This window comes from Cetorhinus maximus, chromosome 1 (assembly GCF_964194155.1).
Source record: "Cetorhinus maximus chromosome 1, sCetMax3.hap1.1, whole genome shotgun sequence".
In the NCBI taxonomy this organism is placed as follows: domain Eukaryota; kingdom Metazoa; phylum Chordata; class Chondrichthyes; order Lamniformes; family Cetorhinidae; genus Cetorhinus; species Cetorhinus maximus.
In genome coordinates, this window is record NC_135879.1 from 106,659,906 (window position 1) to 106,685,189 (window position 25,284).

Sequence of the window (25,284 nt, forward strand, 5' to 3'; positions counted from 1 at the left end):
TTAGGACTTAGATGAGGAGAAATTTCTACACCCAGAGAGTGCTGAGCCTGTAGAATTCACTACCACAGAAAGTAGTTGAGGCCAAAACGTTGTATGTTTTCAAGAAGGAGTTGGATAAAGCTCTTGGGGTGAAAGGGATCAACAGATATGGGGAGAAAGTAGGAGCAGGCTATTCAGTTGGATGATCAGCCATGATCATGATGAATGGCGGTGCAGGCTCGAAGGGCTGAATGGCTTCTCCTCCTACTGTCTGTGTATGTTTCTGTGTATTTGATTGGCCGGCAGCTCTCGAGGGCAGGACTTGCTTTCACTGAATGGGTGAGGGTGGATGGGGACGTCCCACTCTCTGCTTGTTGAGGCCACCCACAGTGTAATAGTGCTTCAGGTCAGCCTTCTTTAAAGTTGGTCAGTTTGCGACTGCCTTTGCTAACGGGGGTGTGGGAGACGGGTGGTGGGGGCAAGTAATACACAGCCCCCCTAAAACTCAGCCCCTTTTCTCATTTTAACTTGCATTTTGGACTTCAATAACTTTTTTGTTTGCTATTTGCCTTTCATGCATCTCTTTCTTCCATCACTGCACCATTAGGGGCTGTGCCTTTAGCTGCCTAGGCTCCATACTCTGCAATTCCCTCCCTGATCCACTCAAACCATCTACCTCCCTCTCTTAAAGACCTTCCTTAATAAAAAGATTTTGTTTACTACTGCCAACACATTCTACTTTGGCTTGATGTCCATGTTTTCATTATGCCTCTGTCAAACAATTCGTAACATTGTTTCTATGCCAATGGTACGAAGTAATTATAAATTGTCGTTTGCAATGTCCTATTTCTATCTACTATTTCTATTTCGAGGGCTGGAATTTTACAGTCAAAACGGCAGTGAAACTGTCAGCATTCGCTGTCATTACTCTGTGAAACTGACAGCAACTTCTGGAGTCTGCATCTATGAAATTAAATGCAGAAATCCAGACATTATTAGCAATGGTTTTATGCTTCAGGTGATGTGCCACAAACTGCAATCAATGAGAAATTGAAAGTGCTGGAAATACTCAGCTGGTCTTGCAGTATCTGTGGAGAGAGAAACAGAGTTAATGCTTTGCGTCAAATGTGACTCTTCTTCCGAACATAGAGTCGACTCAACTCAAAATATTAACACTGTTTCTTTCTCCCCAGGTGCTGCCAGATCTGCTGAGTATTTCCAGCACTTTCTGTTTCTAAATCAGATTTCCACCGGCAGTATTTTGCTTTTATATCAATTAGAAATCACTGAACTGATGAGAACGTGCTCTTTTATGCTATTAGGTTCATTGTAAAAACCCTTGAACAATATACACCTTGTTCAACGAGCTGTGACATTTTTAGTGGCAACTATGTTCATAATTATTGCTGAAAAGCCTCTCTACCTTTGAAAAGCTAATTTTATTTTTGTGGAATACCAAATTTCTCAATTATGGTATTATTCCACGTTTTTATCTTAAAGTTTGTTTATGATATTTCAGTTTCTACCTTAATCCCATGTCCCAATCATTTAATTTGATCTCTGTAAAATTTAATTAAAAGTGAGGGATAATCAGTGCACTTTACTTCCTAGTTTGCTGTCTCTGAGAATATTTCAATTTAATTGAAGTGTGCCCTCCCTGATGGCAGACCTCCCTTCACTGCAATAGTGAAAATGCACAAGACGTTACTTAAACTTAAATAATAAAAAAATGAGCGAGCAGAGAGCAATATCTAAATTAAAGTAAATAAGGCGCATAGCTTCACAGTGAGTCAATTTGCTTATCTAAGCAAGTGTGGCAGCCAGTTAGTGCACTGAAAAGCCTCATAAACAGCAAATGAAACGATGGATAGTTAATTTATTTTTGCTGGTGTTGAGAGATAGCTGACAAAGGGTCACTCTGCTCTTCCTAGAACATTCCATGGAATGTTTAGAGTCCATCTGAAAAGGCAGATGGAGACTTAGTTATGGTGTCACACCAATGAGAATAAAAAGTACCTCTGGCAATTTCTTGCGTGTCTCACCACTGGGAAAGTTTGCTATTATCACTTTATTAACCTATTATTTACATTTTTTTTTGCAGTTTAATTGATTTATATTGCTACACTTCACTTGTTTTAAATCAAACAGGGACCTGTAAATAAATGAAATGTCTATTGAATTCAGATAGTAATTTGTTTTATTAAAATCTAAATGAATACTGTTAATATATATTAGCACAGCTGTTAATACATAGTATTTCAAAATTTCCTTGGTATTTTTGAGTATAACTGTTCTGGGCAAGAATTCCTTTGCTGTTTCCCATTGCTCCAGAGATATCCATTGACCTCATCCCTCCCTATCTGCAACAATATTCTCTGTGGCATATTTTAATTATCTTTCCAGCAAATTATGCCTGCATTTATCACTGGAGAATATGGAACACACCAGTCTAACTTGTACCGTTTGTTGCCAATATCAACAATTCCACGCTAATGACTTTGTCTTCCCAGCATTTAGACGCATAAAGTTACAGCTCATTCAAGACTGAATGTTGGACATCATGGAGACAGTAGGAATCATAAGACATGGTTGGGGTAGAGCTGGGTGGTGTTGGTATGAGGCAGTTAACCCATATCTATGGATGATGTTACCAAGGGACAACATGTCGGTTACGGAGGGGCACCGAGGATGGACTGTTGGATAACTCCAGAATTTATGGTGTGGGGTTGGGAAGAGAAGCCACTGTTAGAGATACTATGGTTACGAACAGATGGGTAACAGTGGGACCAAGGGCTATTCTATAGAAATGAACAACAGAGGATAGGCTTTGGAGAGGTGTAATCAATTGTGACAGAGGTTGCAGAGGTGAAAAGGGAGAATAATGCACCATGGTTACAGTTACAGAACATTTTATTCATAACTTCAGTCAAAGTTAGGTTTGGTGCTGTTGGAAAGTGCTGATTGGAGACATTCAAAAGCACCACTGACGATCTGCAAACATGAATTTTTGTTCTGCACAAGCCTTCAACTTTTAGCATAATTGGTTTGGTCATTTATTACCCAATGAATAGCAATACATAGCCAGTACTAGCTGGATAGGAAACCCTGAGATAACTCCAACCAACAGACCATAATAGAATTGCACAATGACCCTCTAGTGCTGAATTATAAGACAACTAAACTGAATCAAATTTGTAACGGTGGAAAGAAATAATTTGTATTTTTGGTGTTGACTGTCAATGCCAAGAATTATGAGGTTAGGTATAGTACAGCCTAGATATAAAATATTGTGCCCCAATAGATTTGGACTACTTTGAGGCATATTTAGGCAGAATACTCATACGTTCAGTTTCGTCATCAAGTATTCTTGTTACAGTTGTTTATGGCTTCCTCAGGTCATATTGCCTAATTAAAAGACATTCAAATTAGTGTACAAATCACAAAAGCAAACCTTGAGCATTTTGCCCATGTTCTGAACTTGGAGCTTAGATTATAGCCTTGAAGTTAATTCTCTTATTATTGTTCTGTTGCAGAAACTGCTGACAATTATAAGTAGGGTGATCTAATAGCATTGTCTACAATAATTGTGTATGTTGGTGAGAATGGCACAGTAATGATAACTTAAGGTATGGAGCAATCTTAAGACTGCAATACAAAACTTCCACTCTAACAAAATACTTAAACACAGTGTTTTTATAGAACCAAGTAAAAGCACAGTACTGTTAGCTCCTTCACTTTGGATCAACGAATCTTCATGATTAATCAGTCCGCTTTAGTGCTGAGATATCTGTTACTGCAAAGTGATGGATAATTGAAAGAACATGAGCTTGCATCTGATGTTTTCTTTTTCCCTGGCTCCTTCAGTTTAGAATGCTGAGTGATATCAGATTTATTTTCAGGAAACCAAGTGCTCCTACCCTAGGAAGTAGGGAAAAGCGGAGATGGTGTCGGTCACTCTTGGATATCTCCTGTGATTTGTTTAAGAGGCCCATCTACGTTAAGAGTGAAATTACAGGCAAAGTTATACACTAGCTTTCTTGGCCCTGAATTTCCATGAAAGTTTGCCTGGTCTCCTGCCATAACTTTGACCGGAAATTGGCAGAACTCCCAGACAATCGGCATAAACAGCTCAGGGTGAATGCTCACACTGTCTCTCTGGAGGTTTCACTAGTCTCCTGACAAAGTTATTATGGGTTGATACGAGGACATTGTGATTTAAGTGATTAAGCTGCGGATACTGAATGGAGTCGACCAAGACAGTGGATCTCAAACTTTGTGGTTGAAGGATCCCTTTTCAAATGTATTGATAATTACATTCAAACGATAATACTATATACTACACATAATATGAAAGTGCTGCGTGAAAAGAATATTTTAATAACATTTTTAAGAAAACATATTAGATTTAGGAGCAGGAGTAGTCCACGAGGCCCCTCAAGCCTGCTCCACCATTCAGTGAGATCATGGTTGATCTGATTTTAACCTCAGCTCCACATTCCTGCCTATCCTGATAACTTTTCACCTCTTTGCTTATCAAGAATCTATCTATCTCTGCTTTAAAAATATTCAAAGATTCTGCATCCACTGCCTTTTGAGTAAGAGAGTTCCAAAGTCTTAATGATCTGCAGAGAAAGAAATTCTGCTCATCACTTATTTTTAAACAGTGACCCCCCCCCTAATTCTAGATTCTCCCACGAGAGGAAACATCCTTTTCACACCCACACTGTCGAGACTTCTCAGGACCTTATGTGTTCCAACCAAGTTGCCTCTTACTCTTCTAAACTTCCGTGGATACAAGCCAAGCCTGTCCAAGCTTTCCTCATAAGCCAACCTTCCCATTCCAGGTATTAGCCTAATAAATCTTCTCTGAATTGCTTTCAACACATTTATGTCCTTCCATAAGTAAGGAGACCAATACTGTACACAGTACTCCAGATCTGTCTCACCAATGCCCTGCATAACTGAAGCATAACCTCTCTAGTTTTAATTCTACTATTCAATTCCCCTCACAATAAATGATAACATTGGGCTGTAACTTCCGAGCTCCAAGGCATCATATTTGGGGGTACCACCCTGGAGGTTCACGGGTAAGGTTTACACAGCAATTGCCCGGAAGTGCAAACTTCCTCTGGGCAATTGCCCTGCACTGGAGCCATTGGAAAATGCTATTTAAACCGCAAACGTCAGATGGTTCTGGTTGTGTTACATCAATAGTTACCCAGAAAAACTTAGAAGAATTAGCACCTCTTCTAACTTCTGGGCAAATATTGCACAGACCCATACCGAATCCCCACAGGACAACCCCCATACCCCTGAGCCTCCCAGGAGACTCCCCCCACCCTCTCCCTCCAAGCCAACTCTCCCCTCTCCCCACCCCCATGGGGCTCCACGCAACAACCCCTCCCTCCCCAAAAAGGCCTGACACGACCCGATCCGACCCCTCCCCGAAGGCCTGACACATAAGAAATAGAAGTGGGAGTAGGCCATTCGGTTCCTCAAGCTTGCCCCGCCATTCAATAAGATCATGGCTGATCTGCCACAGGCCTCAACTCCATCTTTCGTGCCAGTTCCACATAGCCCTCAACTCCCCGATATTTCAAATATCTATCTCCCTCCTCTTTAAATACTTTCAGTGATCTAGCCTCCACAACTCTCTGGGGTAGAAAATTCCAGACATTCACTACCCTCTGAGAGAAGAAATTCCTTCGCATCTCAGTTTTAAATACATGTCCCCTTATTCATAACTATGTCCCCTAGTTCAAGATCCCCCCACGAGTGGAAATATCTTCTCAACATCTACCCTGTCAAGCCCCCTCAGAATCGTGTACGTTTCAATAAGATCACCTCTCATTCTTCTAAACTCTAATGAATAAAGGCCTAGCCTGTTTAATCGTTCTTGATAAGTCAACCCCTTCATCCCAGGAATCAGCCGAGTGAATCTCTTTTGAACTGCCTCCAATGCCAGTATATCCTTTATTAAATACGGGGACCAAAACTGTACACAGTACTCCAGGTGCGGCCTCACCAGCACCCTGTACAGTTGTAACAAGACTTCCTGATTTTTAAACTCCAACCCCCTAGCAATACAGGCCAAAATTCTCTTTGCCGCCTTAATTACTTGCTACACCTGCATGCTAACTTTTTGTGTTTCATGCACAAGAACACCCAGATCCCTCTGTGCTGCACTTTTTTATGGTTTCTCTCCATTTAAGTAATAGTCTGCCTTTTGATTTTTCCTACCAAAGTGCATGACCTCACACTTCCCGACTTGAAACTCCATCTACCAAGTTTTTTGCCCATTCACTCAACCTGTCCATGTCCCCTTGCAGCTTCCTTATGTCCTCATCACAACATGCCCTCCCACCAATTTTGTATCGTCAGCAAATTTGGATACATTACACTCTGCCCCCCTCCTCCAAGTCATTAATATAGATAGTAAATAATTGAGGCCCGAGAACTGACCCTTGTGGCGCTCCACTAGTTATGCCTTTTCAACCTGAAAAAGACCCACAAATCCCGACACTCTGTCTTCTGTGTATTAACCAATCCTCATTACCCCCAATACTGTGAGCTCTTAGCTTGTGCAGTAACCTTTTATGTGACGCTTTATCGAATGTCTTCTGGAAATCCAAATGCACTACATCTACCGGTTCCCCGTTATCAACCCTGCTTGTTATATCCTCAAAGAACTCTAGCAAATTTGTCAAACATGATTTCCCTTTCACAAAACCATGTTGACTCTGATTGCATCAAGCTTTTCTAAATGTCCTGCTGTTTCTTCCTTAATAATGGACTCTAGCATTTTCCCAATGACAGATGTTAGGCTGACTGGCCTATAGTTTCCTGCTTTTTGTCTTCCTCCCTTTTTGAACAGAGGCGTTACATTAACGATTTTCCAATCTGCTGGGACCCTCCCAGAATCCAGTGAGTTCTGGAATATTTTGAGCAATGCCTCCACTATCTCTGCAGCCACTTCCTTTAAAGCCCTTGGATGCAGGCCATCAGGTCCTGGCGACTTGTCTGCTTTTAGTCCCATTAGTTTCTCAAATATCTTGTCCCTCACGATAGAGGCTGTTACAAGATCTTTCCTCCGATTAGCTCCTTGCTTATCTGATATCTTTGGGATGTTTATAGTGCCCACCACCGTGAAGACCGATGTAAAATATTGGTTTTAATTATCTGCTATTTCCCTGTTCCCCGTTATCAATTCTCCAGTCACACCCTCCAAGGGTCCCATGCTCACTTTAGCTACTCTTTTTTTTATATACCTGTAGAAGCTCTTGCTGTTTGTTTTTTTTATTTCTTGCCAATTTACTTTTGTAATCAATTTTCTCCTTCTTTATTAGCTTTTTAGTTATCTGCTGCTGGATCCTAAAGAAAAATTCTCAATCCTCTGGCCTACCACTAGTTTTCGTCGCTTTGTATGCCTTAGTTTTTAATTGGATACACTCCTTGACTGCCTTTGTTAACCACAGGTGGTTTGTCCTCCTCATCGAGTCCTTTTTGACCGGGATAAAGTTTTGCTGAGCGTTATGAAATATCTGCTTAAATGTCTGCCACTGCTCATCCACTGACCTTTCCCTTAGTCTATTTTCCCAACCCTCTTTAGACAACTCTTTCTTCATACCTCCGTAATTGCCCTTATTTAAGTTGAGGACACTGGTTTGTGACCCAAGTTGCTCGCCTTCAAACCGAATTTGAAATTCTACCATGTTGTGATTGCTACCCCCTTGAGGGTCCTTAACTACAAGATCTCTTATTAATCCTACCTTATTACACATTACTAGATCTAAAATAGCCTGTTCCTGGATAGATTCTGCAATGTATTGCTCTAAGAAACAATCCTTGATGCACTCTACAAATTCGTCTTCCATGTTACCCCTGCCAACCTGATTTGTCCAGTCAATATGCAGATTAAAATCACCCATGACAATTGTAGTGCCCTTCTTACACGCCTCCATTATTTCCCGATTTGTATTTTGTCCTACGGTGAGGCAACTCTTTGGGGGCCTTTCGATGACTCCCACCTGTGACTTCTTCCCCTTGCTATTCCTTATTTCCACCCAAAGTGATTCCACATCACGATCTATTGCACCTATATTACTACTCACCACCGCACTGATACCTTCTTTTATTAACAAAACTACCCCACCTCCTTTTCCTTTTTGCCTATTTTTCCAGAACGTCGAATACCCTTGAATATTGACTTCCCAATCTTTGTAACAGCTATCAAGTCATATCCGTTTATTTCTATTTGTGCCATCAACTCATCTATCTTGTTACAAATGCTGCGTTCATTCAGATGAAGAGCCTTAAGCTTTGACATTTTACCATTATTACTCATTCTGGTTCTAATTTCTGCTGCACTCTTCTGCTTATGTTGTCTGCCCCTTCCTGTCACACTTTGATTATCGTTCACCTCTTCACTACCCTGCACCTCTATTCTCTCGTTTCTTTTTGATTTTTTTGTTCTCTTGTTTCTTTTTGATTTTTTAAACTTCCCTTCAATTGAACCCTCCCCCCACTAATTAGTTTAAAGTCCTATCTACAACCCTAGTTATACGATTTGCCAGGACACTGGTCCCAGCATGATTCAAATGAGGCTTGTCCCAACGGAACAGCTATCTCCTTCCCCAGTACTGGTGCCAGTGCCCCATGAATCAGAACCCATTTCTCCCACACCAATCTTTGAGCCACACATTTACTTCTCTAATCTTATTTACCCTATGCTAATTTGCACAGGCTCAGGTAGTAATCCGGAGATTATTACCTTTGTGGTTCTGCTTTTTAATTTAGCCCCCGAGCTGCTCATAGTACCTCAGCAGAACCTCTTTCCCAGTCCTATCTATGTCATTGGTACCTACCTGGACCACGACAACTGAATCCTTCCCCTCCCAATCAGAGTTCCTCTCCAACCCAGAAAAGATGTCCTTAACCTTGGCACCAGGTAGGCAACACAGCCTCCGGGACTCTGTTTTTGCTACAGAGAACAGTATCTCTTCCCCTATCTATGCTACCCCCTGTTACTACTACATTTCTCTTTTCTCCCCCCACTTGAATGACGCTCTGTACCGCGGTGCTGTGGTCAGTTCTCTCATCCTCCCCGCAGTCTGTGCCCTCATCCACACCCAGAGCAAGAACCTCGTACCTATTGGAAAAGGGCACTAGCTGAGGCTCTTTCAAAGCTAAATTTTGGATTCCCCATACCTGCCTCACTCGCAGCCGTAATACCCTCCTGTCCCTGACCGCAGAGCAAATTTGATGTAATTAGTCTAAAGGGTGTGACTGTCCCCTGAAACAGTGTCCAGGTAACTCTCCCCCTCTCTGATGTGTCGCAGTGTCTGCAGCTCGGACTTCAACTCTGAGCTGAAGTTCCTTGAGCAGCCAACACTTGCTGCAGATGTGGTCACTGTGGATCGTACTGGCATCCACCAGCTCCCACATGCTACAGCTGTAGCACATCGCCTGCTCAGCCATCTCTATTCTATTTAGTTAATTAATTTGGATGTTAAATATTTTAAAAGTGAATTTCTTAACTGTGCTCTACAGCTGTAATAATGTCTCCTGATTTAAACCACTTGGCCAATCAAAAGAGACAGGGAAAAGATACCCACCAATCACCTACCTGTTTTCCTTTGACGTCACACTTTGGCCCAGACAGGTAGAAACAGATTGAAGGGGCTCTCTGCCGCTGCTGCCCTTCCCTTGCAGATCCACTCACCGTGTGCTCCCGGCTCTCTTCTCGCTGTTTTAAACCGTGAAACTCCTGGCTCACCTGTCAGGCCCCCGAGGCCCCACGCCCCACCACCTTCCACCAAGACCCGATCTGAGGCCCGGCCAATCCGACTCGATCCAACCCAACTCGACTGCCCCCCACCCCCCCCACCAGAGGTCCAACCCGACCCACCCCCCCTCCCCCGAACCTACCCACTTACCTTATACACTTTATGCACTTACCTTGTCAAAGACCTTTAAACCTAGCTGGACCTTTAAACTTACCTGATTTATGGCAGCTAGTTTCATAAAAAGGGAGTGGGGTTTACTTTTCTTCGACTGTACAGCACTTCAACATTAGGCCCCGGGGGTGCACTGCATTACCCAAACCTTGCCCATCCCGTGTCGGAAAGTCGGGTAAGATAGGATCGCCAGGATTTTAAGGTGAGAACCTTCGAGGGGAGTAGCAATTCGACTCAATTGCTACTCCATCGGAAGTTACACCCCATTCTATTTGCTTTCCTAATTACTTCCTCTACCTGCACACTACCCTTTTGTGATGCATGCATTAGGACACCTAGATCCCTCTGAACCTCAGGGCTCTGCAATCTCTCACCATTTAGGTAATATGCTTCTTTTTTATTCTTCCTGCCAAAATGAACAATTTCACATTTTCCCACATTATACTCCACTTGCCAGATCTTTGCCCACTCACGTAACCTATCTATATCCCTTTGTAGCCTCCTTATGTCCTCTTCACAATTTACTTTCCTGCCTATCTTTGTCATCAGTAAATTTAGCAACCATACCTTCTGTCCCTTCACCCAAGTCATTTATATAAACTGTTAAAAGTTGAGGCCCCAGCACTGATCCCTGTGGCACAGCACTCGTTACAACTTTCCAACCAGAAAATCACCCATTAATGCCAACTCTCTGTTTCCTGTTAGCTAGTCAATCTTCTATCCATGTCCATATGTTACCCTCTATACCATGAGCTTTTATTTTCTGCAATAACCTTTGATGTAGCACTTTATCAAATGCCTTCTGGAAATCTAGCACAGTACGTTCACCAGTTCCCCATTATCCACAGCACATATTACTTCTTCAAAGAACTGCAGTAAATTGGTTAAACATGATTTCCCTTTCACAAAACCATGTTGACACTGCCTGATTATCTTGAATTTTCCAAGTGCCCTGCTTTAACATCTTTAATCATAGCTTTTAACATTTCCCCAGGATAGATGTTAAGCTAACTGGCCTGTAGTTTGCCGCCTCTTGTCTCCCTCCCTTTGTGAATAAAGGAGTTAAATTTGCTATTTTCCAATCTAATGGAATCTTACCCAAATCTAGGGAATTTGGTACAGGTACTGATATGCATAAATGGGTGTGCATGTGTTATAGCGTTGGTCTTCAGACAACTTTTTTTCTTAGTGGAAACATGTAACTTTATTTACAAGAAAGCAGCAGCAACTACACATGTGCATTAAACTCCATAACTAAAGAAGAACTCCACTGTAGAGGTTCCCCATGCTGTTAACACATTGGTTTACACAGATCATGTGATCGTACAATGCTGGATTATTCTTAAAGTTACAGTCCTACATTTCCCAAAACTATAATGTCTACATTCCTCCCCCTTTAACTTTTCTGTATATTTTGTATTTACAAGGATATTTATCTCATTACGTGACAATATTTACACAGGTCATGAAATTACAAGTTCAGATTTCAGGTGGTTTCCTGGTCCATGTGGAACATTGTAGCTCCACAACTTTGGCTTGTTTTGTAGGAATCACATTCTCTGGAACTGCATTAACATCAGATACTTCATTAAGCACTTGCAGTTCAGTGTCTTTGACTCTGACAAAGACATCAGGCATGTCTGTCCTTGGTTGAGCAACTTCAACAGGAACCACTGGTTCAATAATGGTTACAGGTGGAACACCATTTTGTTGGGGTATCTCTCTTCTTCTTAAATCATAGAGTCATAGTGGTCTACAGCACAGAAAAAGGCCCTTCGGCCCATCGGGTCTGCACTGGTCAAACAAGTACCTAACTATTCTAAACCAATTTTCCAGCACTAGGCCCATAGCCTTGAATGCCATGGCATTGCAAGTGCACATCCAAATATTTCTTAAATGTTATGAGGGTTTCTGCCTCTACCACCCTTTCAGGCAGTGAGTTCCAGATTCCCACCACCCTCTGGGTGAAAGAATTCTTCTTCACATCCCCTCTAAAGCTTACCCTAAATCTATGCCCCCTGGTTATTGATCCCTGCACCAAGGGCAAAAGTTCCTTCCCGTCTGCCCTATCTATGCCCCTCATAATTTCATACACCTCAATCATGTTCCTCCTCAATCTCCTCTGCTCCAGGGAAAATAACCCCAGTCTATCCAATCTCTCCTCATAACTAAAACTCTCCAGCCCAGGCAACACCCTGGTAAATCTCCTCTGCACTCTCTCTAGAGCAATCACATCCTTCCAATAATGCGGATTCCAGAACTGCATGCAATACTCGAGCTGTGGCCGAACCAGCGCTTTATACAGTTCCAGCACAACCTCTCTGCTCTTATATTCTATGCCTCAGCTAATAAAGGCAAGTATCCCATATGCGTCCTTAGCCACCTTTTCTACCTGCCCTGCCACCTTAAGGGACCGGTGGACATGCACACCAAGGCCCCTCTGAACCTCGGTACCGCCCCGGATCCTACCATTCATTGTGTATTCCCATGTCTTGTTTGCTCTGCCCAAGGGCACCACCTCTCACTTATCCAGATTAAATTCCATTTGCCACAGATCAGCCCATCTGACCAGTCCGTCTGTATCCTTCTGTAATCTAAGGTTCTACCACCCTACCAATTTTCATGTCATCCGCGAACTTATTGATCATTCAAGTCTAAATCGTTTATACCCCTTGACCATCACCCTCTGCTTCCTGCCACTCAGCCAATTTTGGATCCAATTTGCCAGATTGCCTTGGATCCCATGGGCTCTTACCTTCGTTATCAGTCTCCCATGCGGGACCTTATGACAAGCTTTGCGGAAATCCAAGTAGACTACGTCAAATTCATTGCCCTCATCTACACACCTGGTCACCTCTTCAAAAAACTCAATCAAATTGGTCAGACATGACCTCCCCTTGACAAAACCATGCTTACTGTCCTTGATTAATCCCTGCCTCTTCAAGAGTAGATTAATTCTGTCCCTCAAAATTGCTTCCAATAGTTTCCCCACCACTGAGGTTAGATTGACTGGCCTGTAGTTCCCTGGTTTATCCCTTCCTCCCTTCTAGAAAAACAGTACCACATTGGCTGTCCTCCAGTCCTCTGGCACCTCTCCTGTGGCCAGAGAGGTATTGAAAATTATTGCCAGCGTCCCTGCTATCGCCTCCCTTGCCTCACTCAGCAGCCTGGGATACATTTCATCCGGGCCTGGAGATTTATCTACTTTTAAGCCTGCCAGACCACTTAGAACCTCCTCTCTTTCTATGCTAATTTCTTTAATTATATCACAGCCCTTCTGACTGATTTCCATACCCACATCGTCCCTCTCACTTGTGAACACCGATACAAAGTATTCATGTAGAACCCTACCTACATCTTCTGGCTCCACACACAAATTGCCACAATGGTCCTTCATGGGCCCTACTCTTTCCCTAGTTGTTCTCTTACTCTTAGCGTATTTGTAAAATAACTTTGGATTTTCCTTTTTTTCACCTGCATGATTTTTCATGCCCCCTTTTTGCTCTCTTAATTTCCTTCGTAAGTCCCCCCCCTACACATTCTATACTCCTCTAGGGCCTCCGCTGTTTTAAGCCGTCGGTATCTGCCATAAACCTCCTTTTTTCTCTTTATCCAATCCTGTATATCCCTCGACATCCAGAGTTCCCTGGATTTGTTGGTCCCGCCCTTTGTCTTTACTGGAATATGTTGGCTCTGTACTCTCCCTATTTCCTTCTTGAATAGTCCCACTGCTCTGATGGACATTTACCTAAAAGTAGCTGCTCCTTGTCCACTCTGGCCAAATCATATCTGATATTATTAACATCGGTCTTCCCCCAATTTAGAACTCTGATTTCTGGCCCATCCTTGTCCTTTTCCATAACCATCTTGAATCTAACGGAGTTATGATCACTGTCAGCAAAATGCTCCCCCAATGATACCTCTACCACTTGCCCGGCTTCATTCCATAAAATTAAATCCAGGACTGCCCCCTCTCTTGTCGGACCTTTTACGTACTGGCTTAAAAAGCTCTCCTGGATGCATTTTAAGAATTCTGCTCCCTCTAAACCTATCACACTATGACTAACTCAGTTAATGTTGGGGAAATTGAAATCCCTCACTATTACTCCCCTATTATTTTTACACTTTTCTGAAATTTGCCTACATATCTCCTGTTCTATTTCCCTCTGACTGTTTGGGAGCCTATAGTACACTCCCAGCAATGTGATTGCTCCTTTTTTGTTTTTCAGTTCTACCCATATGGCTTCATTTGAGGAGCCTTCTAAGATGTCTCCCCTCCTTACTGATGTAATTGATTCCTTGATCAATATTGCAATACCCCCTCCTCTTTTACCTCCTTTCATGTCTCGCCTGAAGACCCAATTTCCTGGAATATTGAGCTGCCAATCCTGCCCCCCCTCTCAACCATGTCTCTGTGACAGCAATGACATCATACTTCCATGTGTTAATTTGTGCCTTCAACTCATCTGCCTTATTTGTCAGACTCCTTGCATTAAAATAAATACCACCCATCCTTGCCAAAACTCCCTTGTGCCTTAACTGGCCTATAATTTCTGTGCCTTCCAGACTTACTTGCTCCCTCTTCTAATTTAGGCTGTGCATCAAACCTCCTCTCAGGATCCCACCCCCCTGCCAAGTTAGTTTAAACCCTCCCCAACAGCACTAGCAAACCTCCCCACAAGAATCTACATGCTTACGGGTGATCCGGCCCTCCACTTCCACATGGTACAATAATGGTCCAGCCACAGAGCTCACTTTACCAGGTAACCACTTCGGTCCTCCACCGAAATTCTTTACATATACTGCTTCTGCAGTAAATTGTCACTCGTAACTTTGCAAATCATGAGTCGCTTTTTTAGTTCCCTTGAGTTTTCTCCACCTTCCCCTCCAAATTGGGAAGTATCAGGCTTAGTCTTGTCCGAAGATGGCGCATCATCAGTAATTCTGCCTCCTCTTCCTATATGTCGTCTTCTTTTTACCACAGAATTTAATCTCGGCCCTCTTTTAGACTTCACTGTCGGCCAGATTTCTCTCAGATGAAATCTCAACTTCTCTTAGTTCAGTAGTTGAGCTACCCTTGACTTCATCGACTTTTGCTTTCAAAGCCTCTTTAGCTTCAGTTGATTGTTCAGCTCTCCTGTCTCCTTCTTATATCTGTTGGCTTCCTCCTGGAAACTTGAACATTGCTGCGTCTTTTTGCCAATTGGTTCTTCAGTTTGTTCAGAGAGGTGTTAAACTCTTCCTGTTTCTGTAATTTTTTAGAGGTACAAACTTTGACCTGAGGGACCTTTGTAGTGTAGACCTTTCAACAGGTTTTCCTTTTCTTTGTGAAGGTCACTTGCTTCATCTTGAATTCTGTCATTCAGCAGAGTCTCCTTGAGTTTCTTCTGCTGTTCTTCCATGTCATTGTTTAAGACAGTCTTCACTTCTTCAGATTGCTGAATGTTTACACGCTCTTCTTCATTCTGCTGCGGTCCTTGGACTCTCCAGGCTCTTTCTGAAGTACTTTGTCTTGTTCCTTTTTCAAGACAGGAACTCTTCCAGCTTCCTTTTGAAATGTCACTGACCAATCAAGGTTAACTTCCCTCAACCAATTTCGACCTAGAAGGCTTGATCCTCTGCCTTCTAATACCATCACTGGTTACTGTGTCATTTGGTTTCTATAATGATCAGTTACTCTGCTGATACCTTTTACCTGGATTTCTTTGCCTGTGTCTGTTTTCAACTTGGCAGATGTTGTTCCAAACTTAATTGTTGATCACCTTTATTTAAATATCTGAAAGTGTGTTCTCCTATTACAGTGGTAGAAGCACCCGTGTCTACTTCCATTTTTAATGGTTTACCATTCACTTGCACTGTAACAAATATTGGCTGTCTTCCCAACTTTCATGTTGAATAATGAATAAACGTCAGAATTCGTTGTTTCTGCCTCTTCTACACTATAGACTTCATTGGACTTCATTTGTTGTTTGGAGGCCTGTTTAAATCTTGCTTTTCACTGTCTCATTATGTGTCCTCTTCTGTGACAAAAATAACATTCTAATTTTTTTAAATTGCCAATTGCTAGAAGACTGATTATTTCCACATTAATGAAAGTTATTTTTCGCTTTAGTTGCTGAGCTGTTTCCTCTCAGTTTTCAGTTAGCGGGGGTGTTTCCGGCTTTGTTCCAGAGTCCCAGCTTTTATAGAGTTTACCTTTATTTACAAGAAAGCAGCAGCCACTGCACGTGTGCATCAAACTCCATAACTAAAGAAGAACTCCACTGTAGAGGTCCCGCGCTGTTAACACATTGGTTTACACAGATCATGCGATCCTACAACACAAGATTATTCTTAAAGCTACAGTCCTACATTTCCCAAAACTATAATTACTGCATCCTGCTTCCCACAGCAGATTCTGTCTATCCTTGACAGGAGCCGGAGGAAGCAGATCATGGAGACAGCAGGATCATGGGGAGAATAGAGCACGGAGAGAGCCCTCGGAAAGCAGGGGAAATGGAAGAGCACAGGGGGAGCAGAGCATCCCTCCTGCTGCCTTTCATTTGATTACTCTTGGCATGGTCCCCTGGGCAGTTGCCCACCCTTAAGACTGTCCCTCTGTTGCAGAATCCCGAGAAAGTCTCTACAGACTCCTGGAGGTCCATGGACCCCACTTTAAGAACCACTACGCTAAAAAAGCCCCTCTAACAATAAAAAGCTGCTGACAGTATTTGTCTAGGTGCGTACTTCAAAAGCAAAGAAGTCTGTGTGTTATGATTTCAAAAAATGCAATCGAGTTATGTTGTTCCTATATAAATTTAAAATTAGCTTTTTAACTTTTATGTTTTATTCAGCATGTGTAGTAGTTTGAGTACCAATCCAACTGCACTTATTTATATAGTTGTGTTTTTATATAGTTGTGTAATCTTTTGGAATCTATTAATACTTATAAATATAGATCAGATAAATGTGTCACATTTAAAAGCTTTACGTACAGCTTCCAGTGTATTTTGGTATTTGTGTGTTATCAAGCCTGATAAGCTGATTATGGATACAAGAACATTTTTCTCCAAGTGATTTATGAAATCTGCAGCATAAAGCTGTCTTTTTATAAAAAATCTTCCCCTGAAGTAATTTTGGCATATTTCTTCAACCAAAAGTACAGTTTAGTTCTGCTCCGCATAGAATATTGCATCAGATGCTTCATCAAAAGTAGACATTGCAGAGCACGAGTGCAAAAAGCTTGACTAAACTGGAGGGAAAATATTATAGCAATTAGGAAACTTTTTTTCTTTTCTCCCTTTTTACCATTTAGCTTTTCCCAGCCAACAATATGTACAGAAATACGAATCTTCCACTGCCACCACCCAGCTCCCTTGATGGTACTGCAATGGTTGGATCCTTTCGTGGAGGATTTTTTTTTCATTTGTTCATGGATTGTGGGTGTTGCTGGCTAGACCAGCATTTATTGCCCATCCATAAATGCCCTTGTTCAGAGGACATTTTAAGAGTCGCATGTAAGCCAGACCAGGTAAAAATAGATTTCCTTCCCTAAAGGACATTAGTGAAGCAGATGGGTTTTTTACAACAATTCATCATCAGACTTTTAATTCCAGATTGTTTTTTTACTGAATACAAATTTCACCACCTGCCAGGGTGGGATTCAAACCCAGGTCCGTTACCTTGGATCATTACCTTGGATCCCTGGGTTATTAGTCCAGTGACAATACCACCATGCCACTGTCTAAGCTGGCAGGATTTGTTACCAAATATGAATTGTGATTAAGTGGCTGGTTGGAGTTGGAGTTGGCTGTTAAATTGATAGGGAGATCATTAATTCAGCCTTAACTGCCGGTTCATGTGTTGAGCATGAGTCTATTCTTAGGGCCATGGGCTGGGTGATTTCTGTTATATATTTATAAAAATGCAAATAGAAAAGAGAACAGTGTCAAAGGACTGATGGATGGCTAAAGTTATTCTATATGTTAAAAGTGGAGATAGAACAAATCCAGGGAACTAGGGAATAATTAACTAGGGAATAATGTCTGAGATAGGAAGGATATTGGAATCTTTACTCAAAGATTTAGTAGAAGAAGATCAGAAAATGAAAATAAATACAGAATAGACAGCATAGATTTTAGAGGGGGGCGGTCATGCTTGAACAGCCTTATTGAATTGTTTGCAGTAACAGGGTAGATAAAGGTAGTGTAGTAGATAGAATATATTTGTGTTTCCAAAAAGGCCTTGATAAATTACCACAATAAACTAATAACTAAGGAAAGAGCATGCTGCATTAGGGGACAAGTAGCTGAGTGGATAGCAAGCTGACTACAAAAGATAAAACAGCGAGAAGGGACTTAATGGTAATTGCTCAGAGTGGCAGAAAGTAGGGTGTGGTGATCCATAGGAACAGGTACTGGACCACCATTGTTCACTATTTACATAAATGATTTGGGCTCAAAAGTACTTTTTGCACCAAATTGATTACAGGGGCCAGCGGGGGTGGGGGGAGGCGGGGGGGTGGGAGGCAGGGGTTATAATTAACACTGAGGAAGACTGATGAAATACAGAAGACTTGAATTAAGATGCAGAATGTGGGTATAAATTTCAATAGAGGTGAGAACGAAGTGGAACCTTTTGTTAGGAGGAATAAAGGGGCTGCATAATCCTTGGGGAATAAGAATGCAAATGGGTTAGAAGTGCCCAAGAATCTTGGGATACGCATTCACAAATCTTTAGAAGTAGCAGCGGAGATTAATAAAGTTTTTAAATATGTAAATGAAACTCTTGGGCTCATTTATAGAGGAATACAATTCAGATGCAGGGAGGTTAGGTAAAATTTATTTCAATCCATGGTTAGACCACACTTGCAGTACTGTGCCCAGTTCTGGTTTTCATCTTACAAAAAGGAATGGTAAATGTGCATTGACAATGAAGAAGATACAACGCTGTAGTATATGTTGTTCTGTAGAGGCCACTTTACATGAAATGGAGATTGACAGAATTGTTCATTTATGTGGGAGGGAAAAGAGTGTTATTTTAATAATTTCAAAAAGATTTACTAGTGTTATAAAATCTCGATGAGGCTATCCTGAAGATCTTTTATTTAAAAGACTATTATGTTGTATATGCCATTTTCATTATTTATTACCAAAGTATTTATAATAGGGTGATTAAAGTGGCTCATTGGCCACTGTTCATTACTTCTGACAAAAGATTCTGAAATATGACTTTAGGTCAACTGCAGTTCAGCAATAACTGACCTTCTGTTTTGCTGGTTGCGGTATCTATGCTCATATAAGACAGCCTGTGTAGAAAATGAAACGTCCCCACTTTCCAGTAAGATATACTCTTGAAAATCTAAGACCAATGTATGAGTCAACTATAAGGAACATATCTTTTTATTTCTGTTTGACTACTGTAAGGAACCTATCTTTTTATTTTCTGTTGGATTGTGGATTAAAATTACAGTGGTCGCAAATATGAAAGACATGTCCACTGGAATAAGATGAGAGAGATATACAATGTTGCAGTCCTGGAACAGAGTGTGCCATGAAAGACAAGACGGTGCTAGAAAGGAGTCCTGTACCAAGGGATAAAAGCAAAAAACTGTGGATGCTGGAAATCCAAAACAAAAATAAAAATAGCTGGAAAAACTCAGCAGGTCTGACAGCATCTGCGGAGAGGAACACAGTTAAAGTTTTGAGTCCGTATGACTCTTCAACAGAACTAAGGAAAAATAGAAAAGAGGTGAAATATAAGCTGGTTTAAGGGGGGGTGGGACAAGTAGAGCTGGATAGAGGGCCAGTGATAGGTGGAGATAGACAAAAGATGTCATAGACAAAAGGACAGACGTTTTGAAGGTGGTGATATTATCTAAGGAATGTGCTAATAGGTGACATTAAGGGTAGAAAGCAGCACGAGATAGCCCTAGTGGGGGTGGGGTGGGGTGAAGGGAAGGGATCGAAATAGGCTAAAAGGTAGAGATAAAACAAAGGATGGAAATACATTTAAAAATAATGGAAATAGGTGAGAAAAGAAAAATCTATATAAATTATTGGAAAAAAGGGGGATTGGAAAGGGGAAGGGGGTGGGGATGGAGGAGAGAGTTCATGATCTAAAATTGTTGAACTCAATATTCAGTCCGGAAGGCTGTAAAGTGCCTAGTCGGAAGATGAGGTGCTGTTCCACAGTTTGCGTTGAGCTTCACTGGAACATTGCAGCAGGCCAAGGATGGACATGTGGGCATGAGAGCAAGGTGGAGTGTTGAAATGGCAAGCGACAGGGAGGTCTGGGTCATGCTTGCGGACAGACCGCAGGTGTTCTGCAAAGCGGTCACCCAGTCTGCATTCGGTCTCTCCAATGTAGAGGAAACCACATTAGGAGCAGCGAATGCAGTAGACTAAATTGAGGGAAGTGCAAGTGAAGTGCTGCTTCACTTGAAAGGAGGGGAAGTAAAGGGGCAACCGCAGAAGGTGCAACACCTGCTCCTTTACTTCCACTCTCCTCACTGTCCAAGGGCCCAAACACTTCTTTCAAGTTCCAGTGAAATCACAAAATCACAGAATTGTTACAGCACAGAAGGGGCCATTTTGCCTGTTATGTCTGCGCCAGTTCTCTGAATTAGCAATTGACCTAGTACCATTTTCCTACTTTTCCCCATAACCCTGCACATTCTTCCTTTTCAGACATTAATCCAATTCCCTTTTGATTGTCTCAATTGAACCTGCCTCCACCACACCATCAGGCAGCATATTCCAGATCTTAACCAGTCACTGCGTGAAAAAGATTTTCCTCATGTCTCCATTGCTTCTTTTGCCTTAAACTTTAAATCTGTGCCCTCCCGTTTTGATTCTCCAAGTATTTACATTTTACACTGTGAATGTTGTGCAATTACCAGGAAAGGATATGCATGCATCTGAGGTACAGACAAGTTCCCTTGCCCTCCTCCCGCCCTTTTTAGTGTACTGAATCTTGATGAGATACAGTACACAAGTGCCAGAAGCCCTCCACGACCTCAGCAAATTATTATATTTCACTTTTGAGTGTGGACATTGAGTGTTATGATGCAATTTAGAAGTGGGATGTATCATAACCTGATCCTGTGACCATTTATTCAAGCATATTTTCGAATCAGGAGCCGATTGATCACAATTTAAACCAAGGATTGATGGACTGGTATTTTGCCACACCCTCTTCACACGTTCCCAAAGCACAGGGATACTGGTGTTAGTTGTAGTCCCACCGTCCTGTTCCTCTAGATGCAATGAGCTCATTTGTCTCAGTTAGGCTATGTGACTTAATGCCACATTAGGCAGTAGATTTATCCATAGAGCCATCGGGGAAATTGATAAAAACCATGTCCTATTAAAATTTTATTGCAGTGCACTTTACCTCTGAAAAATTGCTATTTGCCATAGCATTTTGCATTATGAGGCCTCAGTGTAAATCCCTGTGGAGCACCAATTATTACATTCCTGGAACCAGAGAACAAACCCTTTATCCTGATTTTCTGTCTCCCATCCAACCAGTGACCCATGCCATAAAGTCACCCTGAGTTCCTTGCACACTCATTTTTGATAATCCCTCGGTCAGAGCCTTATAACTTCTTTGGAAGTGAGATTGATAAAGTAAGCTGCTTTTGGATGATGTTTTTCCTGACTGTACTAACTAAGTGGCATTGAGACAATTGATGTTGATATAGTTGAAACATATTTAAGAGTGGAAGTGGAAAAAAAGAACGGGTATAATTTCTGGAACTGTGAGTAAGTAAGCAAAGAATCTGTGGAAGACTCCCTAATCTTTTCATATTCTGTTTATGTTGTAATTGCAGGCTGAGAAGTCCATGTACGATAATCGATACATTGCTGGTTCATCAGAGCTACACGGACATTTTCAACTGGATATTGATGTTGCTGGCATAGTGTTCACACACCACCCCATGTTTAGTCGTGAGCATGTGTTGGCAACCAAATTGGCCCAGCTGTATGACCAGTATCTATTTCGAAAACAGAAAAATCTTGCCAGCCTTTACTCTGACAAGGTATGAACATTAACCCATGAGACCTAAGCTGAGGACAAGTGATCGTATAACCCCAAAGTCATAACAGTAATAAGAGTCAGGAGTGAAGAACCTAACAGTAGATTTTAAGCAAGTACTGGTGCAGGGAAAGCGGGAAAGAACAGAAGGGAAGATTTGAGATAGGGTGGAAGGCAGGAGAAATTATATGATGAAAGGGATGATGGTGTAAGGCAAGAGGAAATGGTAATGAGGCAAGTAAAGAAACAAAAATGAGTCTAGCAGAGGTGTAAATGAGAAAAGCAGAATCATCACCAACAGCTGCCATCTGAAGAAAAGCAGAAGAGGTTATGATCTGAAATTGTTGAACTCAATGTCAAGTCCAGAGGCTGTAAGGTGCCTCATCGAAAGATTGAGTTACTGTTCCTTGCGCTTACATTGAGTTTCATTGGAACAGTGTAGGAGGCCAAGGACAGAACAGAAAGTTAAAATGGCAGGTAAAAGGAAGTTTGGAGTCATACTTGCAAACTTAATGGAAGCGTTCTGCTAAGCAATCACCCAATCTGTATTTCATCTCTACAGTTTAATGGAGACCACATCATGAGCAGCGAATTCGGTATACTGAACTGAAGGAAGTACAAGTAAATCGCTGTTTCTCCTGGAAGGAATGTTTGGGGTCTTGGACAGTGGGAAGGGAGGAGGTAAAAGGGCAGATGTTGTATCTTCTGCCCTTATGAGAAGATGCAGGGGGAAGAAGGGATGGTAGGTGTGGTGGGTGATTAAGGTGTGGACCAGGGTGCTGTGGAGGGAACAGTTCCTTCGGAATGCTGAGGAGGCAAGGGGAAGAAGGGAAAATGTGATCGGCGGTGACATCATGGAAATGGCTCAGGGTGATCCATTGAAGGTAGAGGCTATAGCTTCATTAATTTTATATATTTAGAAGCCTAAAACTGAGAAATTGACGGCACTCATGTCCGATTAAGAATTGCCATCATGCTTATGTGTTAGATTTTGATACAATATAACTAAGTTTGGAGTTGATTGATTTTTATTTTTAAAATTTATTTTTGGTTGAATGATGAATGTTTCTGTTTAAACATGCTTTATAATACTGTTGAACCATTTTATTATTCCCATGTTCTTGGAATACAGAACTGACCAACTCTACTTAGAATTAAATTGGCGTTAAATGCCCCTTTAAAGTGACTGGTATGGTTTGTTTCCAGTTGTGTGCTCTAAGGAATGCAGTGAAGAACATTATTGATGATCATAATGTGACAAGTTCAGTGGCACAGCGAAGACTTATGGAATATAAATCTGAGATCAGGTAAGGCAGATATGATTGTGTTCAAAGTTAACCAAATTCTAATTGAGCTTTTACTCACTAATAACTCATCATTCTCATATGCTATAGATTTCAGTGACACTTGCTGACCTGAAGGATATTCTTTCTTATCCACTAGTCTTAACAAAAAAAAGTCAGAATGAGTGTAAAGCAGATTTTAGAATAATGCTAAATGAAGGAAACTATACCTTGGTATCCTGATGTAACCCTTCCTCTTTAGAGTGCTGGTACTCATTGATACCCAACTTTCACTTTGGTTCTGATGATGCCACTTTCCAAAGTAGTGCTTCTGACATGTCTTCCTTCTTCCTTAACCAAGGTTTCCCACCCATGGTAGTTGACAGGATTGTCACTGACCTCATTTCCTCTGGAGATCTTCCCTCCACAGCTTCCAATCTCATGGCCTTCCAACCTCGGACAGCTCGCTTCTACCTCCTCCCCAAAATCCACAAACAGGGCTGTCCCGGTAGACCGATCGTGTCAGCCTGTTCCTGCCCCACAGAACTCATTTCTTCCTATCTTGATTCCGTTCACTCTCCCCTTGTCCAGTCTCTTCCCACCTACACCCGCGATTCCCCTGATGCCCTACATCATATCAACAATTTCCAGTTCCCTGGCCCCAACTGCCGTCTCCTCACCATGGACGTCCAATCCCTCTACACCTCCATCCCCCACTAGGATGGTCTGAGGGCTCTCCGCTCCTTCCTCGAACAGAGGCCTGAACAATCCTCATCCACCACTACTCTCCCCCGTCTGGCTGAACTTGTTCTCTCACTGAACAATTTCTCCTTAAACTTGTCTCACTTCCTCCAAACAAAAGGTGTGGCTCTGGGTACCTGCATGGGCCCCAGTTATGCCTGTCTCTATGGGGTATGTGGAACATTCTTTGTTCCAGTCCTACTTAGGTCCCCTCCCATAACTCTTTTTTTCTGTACATTGATGACTGTTTCAGTACCGCTTCATGCTCTCGTCTGGACCTGGAAAAATTTATTAATTTTGCTTCCAATTTCCATCCCTTCGTCACTTTCACATGGTCCATCACTGGCACTTCCCTTCCCTTCCTTGACCTCTCTGTCTCAATTTCTGGTATAGACTGTCCACCAATATTCATTACAAGCCCACCGACTCCCACAGCTACCTTGACTACAACTTCTCACACCCTTCTTCCTGTAAGGACTCCATCCCATTCTCTCAGTTCCTTCGCCTCTGTCGCACCTGTTCTGATGATGCCACTTTCCAAAACAGTGCTTCTGACATGTCTTCCTTCTTCCTTAACCGAGGTTTCCCACCCACGGTGATTGACAGGGCCCTCAACTGTGTCTGACCCATCTCCTGTGCCTCTGCCCTCGCACCTTCCTTCCCCTCCCAGAACCATGTTAGGGCCCCCCTTGTCCTCACTTTTCACCTCACCAGCCTCCGCATTCAAAGACCATCCTCTGCCATTTTCGCCAACTCCAGAATGATGCCACCACCAAACACATCTTCTCTTCACCCCTCCTTTTGGCATTCCATTGGGACCGTTCCCTCCAGGACACCCTGGTCCAATCCTCCATCACACCCAACACCTCAACCCCATCCCACGGCACCTCCCCATGCAATTGCAGAAGGTGCAACACTTGCCCCTTTACTTCCCCCCTCCTCACCATCCAACGGCCCAAGCACTCCTTTCAAGTGAAGCAGCACTTCACTTGCACTTCCCTCAATTTGGTCTACTGCATTCACTGCTCCCAATGTGGTCTCCTCTACGTTGGAGAGAACAAACGCAGACTGGGTGACCGCTTTGCGGAACACCTTTGGTCTGTCAGCAAGCATGACCCAGACCTTCCTGTCACTTGCCATTTCAACACACCACCCTGCCTCCGCCTATCACTGGCCTTCTACCCAGCTTCACCTGTCCCATCCCCATTAAACATTATATATTTCACCACATTTTTACTTCCCTTTAGTCCTGAAGAAGAGTCATACAAATTTGAAACGTTAACTCTGCCTTTCTCTCCTCAGATGCT

At 42.3% G+C, this 25,284-nt stretch overlaps 1 protein-coding gene across 2 annotated transcripts in view; it reads left to right on the plus strand.

The window, feature by feature from the left end:
* The window catches only part of cc2d2a (coiled-coil and C2 domain containing 2A), a 191,960-nt gene that overhangs the window by 62,781 nt on the left and 103,895 nt on the right, over positions 1 to 25,284 (plus strand). The window contains exons 14-15 of one of the 2 annotated variants that reach the window (XM_078544962.1): positions 21,748 to 21,957; positions 23,160 to 23,260. In XM_078544962.1, the coding sequence (XP_078401088.1) occupies positions 21,748 to 21,957; positions 23,160 to 23,260 (311 nt within the window). The remainder of the gene's footprint in view (positions 1 to 21,747; positions 21,958 to 23,159; positions 23,261 to 25,284) is intronic. The other variant, XM_078544971.1, reaches the window with a different exon arrangement.